This window comes from Xenopus tropicalis, chromosome 8 (genome assembly GCF_000004195.4).
Source record: "Xenopus tropicalis strain Nigerian chromosome 8, UCB_Xtro_10.0, whole genome shotgun sequence".
Classification (NCBI taxonomy): Eukaryota; Metazoa; Chordata; class Amphibia; order Anura; family Pipidae; genus Xenopus; species Xenopus tropicalis.
In genome coordinates, this window is record NC_030684.2 from 51,258,250 (window position 1) to 51,269,125 (window position 10,876).

The 10,876-nt window shown below is 43.0% G+C and overlaps 1 protein-coding gene across 1 annotated transcript in view; it reads left to right on the forward strand.

Moving 5' to 3' along the window:
- The window catches only part of tmem164 (transmembrane protein 164), a 28,339-nt gene extending 18,211 nt beyond the window's left edge, over positions 1–10,128 (forward strand). The window contains 3 exon segments of the mRNA NM_001079093.1: positions 397–475; positions 8,331–8,431; positions 9,323–10,128. Of these exon segments, the coding sequence (NP_001072561.1) occupies positions 397–475; positions 8,331–8,431; positions 9,323–9,529 (387 nt within the window). The 3' untranslated portion in view covers positions 9,530–10,128.
- Positions 10,129–10,876: the final 748 nt, after the last annotated feature.

Below are 10,876 nucleotides of genomic sequence, written 5' to 3' on the forward strand. Positions count from 1 at the left end.
TTGCTTTTTTACCTCCTTCTCAGACAAAGTTTAGATTTTAAAACATTTCATCTATTTACTGTATGCGCAACAGGTCAGACAGATGGTCCATACGATGGTAATATCCATACAATGAATCCTAGAACTCCTTTATTTCTGGTTATATTCTCTAGCTGATCCATGCAATCATAAAATCATGTTGTCCTTCTCTAACAAACCTAGGTCCTTCTGTACAACCCAGTTGTTCCAGTTAAACAATTGTCTCAGCCCAAACTGGCCCAGCCTGTGGGTGGCCAAATCAAGCCCAGAACTACTGAGGTTATAGAAGAAAATATGACTACAGAAAATTTGGTTTGTTATGTGTAAATAAAGTGCAACATGCAGTTTCTGACCACAGACTTGGTTCTTTTCTGACAGCTTCCATTTGAGGTTGAGGTCTACTATGTCCAACATGTCATGCTTTATGTGGTGCCCTTCTACCTACTGCGAAAAGGAGGTACTCTCTTAATTCATGCTTATTTTCAGTCCCTTTCTGCCTTATGTGATTGGTTCTCTGGCACTGTAACCCATGGGTATGTTTGTTTCAGGGGACACTTTATTAAGAGCACAGGGAGCTGCAGTTTGAATACTTTGCTCATTGTTTCCCTTTGGCTGCTAATGATTTGCACCACTTACCTGTGGCAAATCACTAATGAGGAAATTTTAAAAATGAATAAATTTACTAGGTAAAAATAACAAAGGGAAGTATTTGCATATCCACTCATTTCAACCTCACATTTCCTGCCAAGTGGGAAAATTGAATAATTTTATAATACAAAGTCTCAAACTCTCAAACTATAAGGAAGCAGGGTTTAGGGTTATTACTGGAAATGATGCTCTATATCAGTGCTGTCCAACTGGCCCGCGTCCTCCCTCTGTGTGGCCCCCCACCTGTCTGGCTGCTTTGATGGCTTAACTTACTTTGTGTAAGATTTAAATTGTATCTGTACTGAGTTTAACTGGCCCCCTGCATGGTTCTCACCTCAGATTTAGGCTGTAATCCCTCTGTATTGTTTAAACATGTAATCCCCTGTACTGTTCACACCTTTTAATCTCTGCATTGTTCACACCTCAGGCTCAGGCTGTAATCAACCATATTGTTCTCCTGTTCACACCTCAGACATTGTATGTACTGCCTGGCCTATGCTGCCTGTGTGTAGGCAGTGTAGGGTAGGCAGAGTATGGCACATAGGCAGCATAGGGCAGGGAGGGTATGGCACATAGGCAGCAAAGGGCAGGGTGGATATGGCACACACAGGAAGGGTAGGGTAGGGAGGGTATGGCATACACAGGCAGCATAGGTCAGGGAGGATATGGCACACACAGACAGGGAGGGTATGGCACACACAGGCAGCATAGGGCAGGGAGGGTATGGCACACACAGGCAGCATAGGTCAGGTAGGATATGGCACACACAGGCAGCATAGGGCAGGGAGGGTATGGCACACACAGGCAGCATAGATCAGGTAGGATATGGCACACACAGGCAGCATAGGGCAGGTAGGATATGGCACACACAGGCAGCATAGGGCAGGTAGAGTATGGCACACACAGGCAGCATAGGGCAGGTAGAGTATGGCACACACAGGCAGCATAGGGCAGGCAGAGTATGGCACACACAGGCAGCATAGGGCAGGCAGAGTATGGCACACACAGGCAGCATAGGGCAGGCAGAGTATGGCACACACAGGCAGCATAGGGCAGGTAGAGTATGGCACACACAGGCAGCATAGGGCAGGCAGAGTATGGCACACACAGGCAGCATAGGACTGGCAGAGCATGGCACACACAGGCAGGGTAGGACTGAGTATGGCACACACAGGCAGCATAGGGCAGAGTATGGCACACACAGACAGCATAGGGCAGGCAGAGTATGGCACACACAGGCAGCCAGTGTCAGACTGGGAACCCAGGGGCCCAACAGAAAACCTTAGACCATAGGCCCGTTTTGCAAAATATTTTTCCTCCTTTCCTCACCCAACCTCTTTATTATCCTAGTCTCTTTTATTTAGTCTCTTTTATTTACATGCTAGCATCTATTCTTCCTTCTCTTCATTCTTCCCATTCTTAAATAGAGAATGACCATGAAACAAGCCAAATGGTCAGGAGCAGGAGGGCCCACTGACACCTGGGCCCACCGAGAGTTTTCCTGGTATCCCTGTGGGCCAGTCCGACACTGCAGGCAGCATAGGGCTGGCAGAGCATGGCACACACAGGCAGGGTAGGGCTGAGTATGGCACACACAGGCAGCATAGGGCAGAGTATGGCACACGCAGGAAGCATAGGGCAGGCAGAGTGCTGCCTGTGTGTGCCATACTCTGCCTACCCTATGCTACCTGTGGGAGGTGAACCTGGCAGGAGTTTGTTTTGGGAGTTTGTTAGCAGTTGGAAATAGCGATTAAATGGTCCCTAAGGTGTGTAATTATATGCTGGGGATTGCTGTGCTATCCACAGGGGAGGAGGAGGCATATGGATTTAAGGGTACGTCTTAATATGACATAATATAATTCTTTCACATATGAATGATGGTTGATATCCTTGCAGTGAGGACGAAGCATTTGGGTTTTCCCTCACGTCCCTTGGCAGCACTTACTTAGAGAGACGTCATACCTAGGGTAGGAAAAACACCGCCTTCTCCAATAATTAATTCCGCCCCCTTTACCCATAAAACCCCTCTTCCCTCCACCAGCCTTCAGTGTTTTTTTCCTACCGGATGGATTACACCGTTTACTTGCCTGGGCGCCTGTCAAACGGCCGTGCCCCCAGATGCTGCGTAAGTCCAGGGCGTCATTCAGACGAGTGTGCCCCCTGTGATGTGTTTTTTTGTGGGAACCCTTACGCTGAGGCCCAGGAGGGCTTGTTATGGGTTGCCAATCGGTGGGTTGTGCTTCCCTTAAGCGAGTACAAGACACGCTGAAGTGTTTTAAGTGTTGCCGCAGGTTTGGGAGCGAGGCAGATGGAATGCATGGGGCGCTTGCGGTGACGTCACTAACTCGCGCCGCGCTGCGTAGGTGAAACGCAGACGCGAGGCAGATGGAACGCATAGGGGAACAGGTCACTTACGGAGGGCTGGTTCTTAAGCTGGCGGTTATGGCGGCGCGTAGCCGCTCCCAGAGTCACTCCTGCCTGCCTGTCCACTCGTGCTAAACGCTCCATCTCTGCCTGTAAGTACGCATCCTGATGATGCTCTTTTACAATTTTTTTTAATATCTCTGACACGGAGGCACTATTTTTTATGTTGTTTCAGCAATGGCTGACACTGCTCCAGAAAAAGTGGAGAAGGGGAAAAGTAAAGAGAAAGCAAAATGTAAAGAAAGTTTATCTGAGTCTCCTAAAGTGAAAAAGGATTTAAAAAAGCCATCTTTAAGCTCATGCCTAGGCTGTGAAGCCAAATTCAGTTCCTTAGAGGGAGATAAGCTATGCTGTGCATGCAAAGAGAAACTCAAAAATCCTATTAACCCCTCAGGTGGTGCTGATGAATAAGTTTCTTGGATGAAGGGGGCTATGCTTCAAGCTTTTGAATCATTCAGTCAACAGAAATCTAAAGAGTCTTTACAAGCTGAGGGGTCTCTTTATGAAGACTGGTCTTCTGATACTTCCCTGGGGGAGGGAACTTCAAAGTGTAAAATTGAATCTGACTCTGAGGAAGGAGAAATTTCGGATTAAGAGAAATTTTTTCCAGTAGATGATATAGGAGCTCTAATTGCGGCAGTCAGAGATACAATGGGTCTGGAAGAATCCTCTGAACCCCCCAAGAAATCTAGTAAATTGTTTGCGAACATAGGTAAACGCAAAGTATCTTTTCCAGTTGATGAGGCTATTAAAAATAAAATTCAAAATCAATGGGCAGTATTGGATAGAAAATGGGCCTTACAAAAGAAATTTAACTTACTTTTTCCTTTTGATATTGAAGATGCTAAATTTTGGGATGCAGCTCCTAAATTAGATCCTCCAGTGGCTCAAACTGTTAAGAGAACTACCTTACCCTTGGAAGACAGTACCGGCCTCAGGGATCCTATGGACAGGAAAGCAGAAGGAGCTTTAAGAAAGACTTACCTGGCAGCCGCAGCTGGGTTTAAACCAGCAATAGCAGCAGCATCAGTAGCTCGGTCACTTAAGGTCTGGATCTTGCAATTAGAGAAGGCATTGAAAAAGGGTATTGCAAGAGAAAGTCTTTTATTAGATCTTCCCATGTTAATGTCGGCCTCAGATTTTTTAACTGAAGCAGCCTTAGCCTCAGTTGATGTATTAGCAAAAACAACTTCTTTTGCCACTACTGCAAGAAGAGCTTTATGGCTAAAACCTTGGAGAGCTGATAATGCATCTAAAAATCATCTTCTTAACTTACCCTTTGAAGGAGAGAAACTTTTTGGATCAGAACGTGAGATGCTAGTGGAAAAGAAGTCAGATGATAAAGTGAGAAGTCTTCCTCAGGATAGAAGATCTTTTAAGCGTCCTTTTTTTCAGGGTTCAAAAACCTCTTATGGATACAGACAAGACTGGAAAACCGGCAAAACATCTAGAGATAGATCTTTTGGGCAGTCTAGAGGAAAATCCTCGAGAGGGAGAGGGCGCCCAAATTTTGGGCAAAGGCCCTTTTCAGCATGACTATCTTCCATTAGCAGGAAGACTAAGATGGTTCATTCAGGAATGGGAGAAGATCACTTCAGACAAATGGGTGCTACAATTAATAAGACTAGGCTATGCAATAGAGTTCACATTGCTTCCACCAAGAAGATTCTTAGAAACTCATCTTCCAAAGCAAAGTTTAGCAAAGCAAGCAATGGAAGCTGCTATCCAAGAATTCAAAGATTTAGGGGTATTAGTTCCGGTACCTCAGGAAGAAAAGTTTTCAGGGGTTTATTCCCAGGTTTTCCTTGTCCCAAAACCAGGAAAAAAATTCAGAACCATTCTGGACTTAAGATTTTTAAACCGTTTCATTAAAAAAAAAAAAAGAAATTCAAGATGGAGTCTATAAGGTCCACACTGCTCACTATTCACAAAAAGGAGGTGATGTGCACCCTGGATCTACAGAATGCATATTTGCATATTCCAATAAGAAAATGTCATCAGAAATTTCTAAGAGTAGCCATAAGAAGACCATCAGGTACAGAACACCTTCAGTTCACAGCATTACCATTCGGAATTTCAAGTGCCCCAAGGGTATTTACCAAGGTCTTCATTGTGGTAGCAGCATACCTAAGGAACCAAGGTATTGCAATCATTCCATATTTAGATGACTGCCTATTAAAAGCAGAATCAGAACAAGTTCTGAAAAAACAATTATCTCAGGTTCTAGATGTATTCCAGTCACTAGGCTGGCTAGTAAACTGGGAAAAGTCCAATTTATATCCTTCAACAGAAGTAAGATTCCTCGGTATGATATGGAATACTGTGAAAGGGAAAATTTTTCTTCCTCAAGAAAAAAGAGAAAAAATCAAGGAAAAGGTTTACGAATTTCAAATAAGAAAAATTTCTTCAGTGAAACAAGGTCTGGAAATTCTAGGTCTCTTCTTGGCAGCCTTAGAAGCAGTCCCCTGGGGGCGTGCTCATATGAAGGAACTCCAGAGATATATGAATCTGGTTTGGGATCATCAGAGAAAGTCACTATATCGAAAGATTCTTGTACCCCAAAAGGTAAAAAACTCCCTTTTCTGGTGGCTTCAATCAAGAAACCTTTCAAGAGGCACCCAGATGTTTCCAGATTCCCCCATACTTATCACGACAGATGCAAGTGGAATAGGTTGGGGAGCACATTTAGGAAATATTGTAAAACAAGGTATTTGGGAAAACGAAGAGATTCATCTGTCATCAAATTCCTTGGAGCTAGAGGCAGTTTGGAAAGCTCTGCTTGCTTTCAAATCCATGATAAAAGGTTGCGAGGTCCTAATTCATACAGACAACGTGACTGTAGCTTGCTACATAAATCACCAAGGAGGTTCAAGAAGCAGAGATCTAGCTGAAAGAATAAAAAAGATCCTAGGTTGGGGAGAGAAATATCTAAAAAGTTTGTCAGCACGCCATATTGCGGGTCGCAACAATATTCAAGCAGATTTTCTAAGCCGCAGGGCAGTACTTCCAGGAGAATGGAGCCTAGATCAGGAAACCTTTTTACAAATATGCGATTTATGGGGTCCTCCGAAATTAGACCTCATGGCCTCAAAATACAATACAAAGCATCAAAGATTCTTTTCCCTAACAGCTGGACAAGGGGAAGAAGCAGTAGATGCTATGGCTCAACCATGGCAGTTCAGCCGGGCTTATGTGTTTCCACCAATTCCTATGATAGCAAGAGTAGTCAAGAAAATTGCTCTTTGCTCTGCAGAAATAATTCTAATTGCTCCCTCCTGGCCCAGAAGAAATTGGTACTCAAATCTCCTTCAATTATCTGTAAGTCCACCATGGCGTCTTCCTGTAAAAGGTCCAATTCTGCATCCAAATCCAGCAGCCCTAAGTCTCACAGCCTGGAGACTGAAAGGGATGTAATAAAGTCACAAGGAGTCTCTTCTCCAGTTATTAAGATCCTGTTACAAATCAGGAAAAAAGTAACAAACTTAATTTATCAAAGAGTTTGGATTTCTTTTAGGAAATGGTGTGCCAGCAAAAGTTTGTTTCCAGAAACAGCCACAGTATCAATTATTTTGGATTTTTTGTATGATGGTTTCCAGAAAAATCTTGCCCCAGTTACACTTAAAGTCCAGATTGCAGCCCTATCTGCTTTCTTAAACAAAACTTGGGCAGAACATCCTCTTATTAGAAGATTTATTAAGGCCATCCAGAATATGAAGCCAAAAAAGGATACCCTTAAATCGAACTGGGATCTGGATGTAGTTTTAAAATCCTTGCAACATACTCCTTTCGAACCTTTAGAAGAAGCTTCTATGTTTCACATTTCTATCAAAACAGTATTCTTGGTGGCCATCTGTTCAGCAAGACGTGTAGGTGAAATTCAAGCCTTATCTTGCAAGGAATCATGTCTTCAGATATTTCCAGATAAAATCGTTCTTAAAGCAGACCCCTTATTCCTTACGCCTTTTTTACTAATCCAAAAAATGAGGCAGAGCGAAAGTTACACTTGCTGGATGCACGCAGATGTGTACTTTTTTATTTGAACAAAGTTCATCCTTTTCGAAGATCACACAACCTATTTGTGTCTTTTTGTGGCTCTAACAAGGGTAAGGCGGCTTCAAAATTTGCCATTTCAAGATGGATAAAGCTGGCAATTTCTACTGCATATTCTTCCTCAGGAAAACCAGTTCCAGCAAATCTCAAAGCACATTCTACAAGAGCAGTGTCAGCTTCGCAGGCAGAGCTTGGAGGCGTTTCAGTGGACCAAATATGCAGAACGGCTTCGTGGGCAAGTTTCAAGACTTTTGCAGACCATTACCATGTAAATATGAGTACTCCTGGGGAAGTGGCTTTTGCAAATACAGTTCTCCTTTCTGGTTGTAAAGTTTCCCCCCCTTTGTGACTACTGCTACTCAACTCTCTAAGTAAGTGCTGCCAAGGGACGTGAGGGAAACAAAGAATTTATACTCACGTAAATTCCTTTTCCCTCAGTCCCGAAGGCAGCACAATATCCCTCCCTTAAGTAAAATATTTTGCAGCATTGTGTTGTTGTGTATTATTGCTTGAGAAATCACTGAAGGCTGGTGGAGGGAAGAGGGGTTTTATGGGTAAAGGGGGCGGAATTAATTATTGGAGAAGGCGGTGTTTTTCCTACCCTAGATGTGACGTCTCTCTAAGTAAGTGCTGCCTTCGGGACTGAGGGAAAAGGAATTTACGTGAGTATAAATTCTTTGTTTTGCTGCACTACCACCATTGTGATAAAATGGGTGTGGTTTGAAGTGGGTGTGGTTTAAAGGGGGAAGTGGTCAAAACTGGCTTCCATTAGCGGCCCTCCACCATGTATGCGAGAGAAATTCCCTCCCTTGGCACTGCAGAAGTTGGACAGCACTGATATATATAATCTTTCCTGCATTTCGTTGTCAGTGTGCACTTTGTAGTAAGAGGGAACCTGTGATTCACTATTGCCATCTAATGTTCATTTAGAGCATTACAGGTACAGACCATAATCAGAATGTTTACATCAGCTAATTAACTGTGTGTTATGTCTGTCTTACTGGCATGTTCTGTTTAATAAGAAAGCTGCGTTTGCTCAGTTTCACTATACATGGCTTGCTTTAGCGCTCAGCCTTTCTCTGAGCTCAGCCTTTTTATTTCCTGCACAGGAAATAAAAAGTGAATTTGTGGTATATACATTGCATATCAGTAGATTGCTAGTAACAAGATTATATCATTCTTTACATTAGGGGTGTACACGCCAGAGCCTATGAGTGATTTTTGGTGGGCTATTCTGGGAACCGGACTCATGTTTTTCTACCACTTCAGCTTCCTGCAAATCTTGGGCCTGGTAAGTATTCAGCAGAGGCAAAAAACGCTTTGTGCTTGTTTACATCTTGTTTAAGTGGATTAAATCTTGTTATAGTAATTCTAATCTCAGAAGTTTTGTTTGCTTAATTGGCTTTATTGAGAGGCATGCATATGTGCAGCTACACACGTGTCTCTGTTCTACCTCTCTAATAGCAGCACATTATATGGCTTTATTGAGGGGCATGCATATGTGCAGCTAGACACGTGTCTCTGTTCTACCTCTCTAATAGCAGCACATTATATGGCTTTATTGAGAGGCATGCATATGTGCAGCTAGACACGTGTCTCTGTTCTACCTCTCCAATAGCAGCACATTATATGGCTTTATTGAGGGGCATGCATATGTGCAGCTACACACGTGTCTCTGTTCTACCTCTCTAATAGCAGCACATTATATGGCTTTATTGAGGGGCATGCATATGTGCAGCTAGACACGTGTCTCTGTTCTACCTCTCTAATAGCAGCACATTATATGGCTTTATTGAGAGGCATGCATATGTGCAGCTAGACACGTGTCTCTGTTCTACCTCTCTAATAGCAGCACATTCATATTGCTCTGTGGCCCTTCTCTTCCTCGTTGCTGAGGTTCTGGCCTTGTACATTAATGTCAGCTCACTCCCCTGCTGCCCATGAGCTACACCATCAATCCTTTAGTGTTATTATTGACTTTGTGATGTGAAAGGTATGGAGCCATTAAAAGAACCATGTGAACTAAATTTGACATATTTTGATCTATAATTTGCATTCGACAAACTGAATAGGATAATTAAATTAATTACAAAACTTTTAACATTTAATGAAGAGAATGTAGGCTTGTCCTTGTCAGTCTGTACCAGTCCACTCACTTTCCTGGCTTATTTTATTTCCACAGGTCACTGAAGTAAATCTGAACAACATGCTGTGCCCAGCTATATCTGACCCCTTCTACGGGCCGTGGTATCGTATCTGGGCATCAGGGCATCAAACTCTCATGACTCTGATCCACGGGAAGCTTATTGTCTTCTTGTTCTCCTGTGGTCTTCCAAGATGGAAATTCTTTATGGATCTATTTCCATTGCCTGGGAAGAAAGTGGACTGAAGGGGCATTTCAGGAGGCCAACATGAGGGCTGAGACTCTTCGCTGCCAAATGCTGCCTCTGGCTTTAAATAGAATTAAAAGGGCCTAACATTTCTTGTTCCAGTGTTACAGACTTGTGTTAGTATAAGTGACCTTACTGGAAAGTGCTCCATGCCCTCCCTAATGGAAACATCTATGTTGTTTGTGGTTGGCAACCAATTGCTGATACCTCTGAGAAAATAAGCAGCTAGCCTAAGGCAAGAGAAACTGGTGGGTTATGCGCAGAAGGAGTGGCTCACTATCACACCAGTTGTCCCGCTGAACCTGCTTCACTCACCCATACAGCTTAGTGGGCAATATCCACATGGTTCAGTATTGATCAGGCATTTTCTGTCTTTGCCAAACAGCATTTCTCTTGCTATGTCAGAAAATATGAAAAAAAATCAATGTTTTTAAATCTTTAAAGGGCATATGTTTGGACGTATTTTATATTCAGGTAGGTTGTGTGGTGGTGCCTGGTCTTCTAATGTTACACTGTATGTGTTTGTATTTCATATATAATATTTTGCATACGTGAAACTTCTAACATTGGTATTTAGTATAAAAACACTCCCCACAATGCACTGGGCTGAAAGTGACTTGCTTTAAGCAGACCCTGACCAACCAGACTGGGGCTGCACTGAAACAGCCACAGTCTGGGTCACAAAGTGATCAGGCAACGGTAGAAAGGAATGAATAGGTCAGTCATTACCCCTATCCTTTGGCTCTCTCGCAGCTGTGCTCACAGTGGCTCCATGTATATGGCAGCAGGGCACCACAGGCAGCTCATGCACACACTTTTCTGGTTATTCATTTTCTGGCAATTATAAGCCAGAACATTACCTTGTTTGTGTGACCAAATTGGTTAGTAACTCTCACATGGAATCATAAGGATTTTATTTTCGTTATGGAACCCTCTGTACGGATTATAGTGTCACTATTAAACAGCACTCCAAGTGTCCCTGGGCGCAGGGTTGGGCTCGCTCACACACAGCACATTTTGGTGACACTGTACAATCGTATTAAATATATCTCTATTCTTTCCTGTGGCTGAGGAAAACAGTACTCTGAAACGGAATACATTATTATAACACAGCCATGTTATAAGCCAATTATGATAGTGTTCAGATTTTATTACTTTTGTAGCTGAGTACAAACATCCCCTTATTTATTGTCTGTTATTTGCTTTTTACTGTTCAGGATTCTTATCTTTTACAGTTTGAAAATGTGAATTATTTCTTTCCCACTGTGTGACTGAATCGCTGATTGCTCCCCTTACCACAGAATGGCTGGGCCTCATAGTACAGAACTGTTACAGGGAAGGTACTG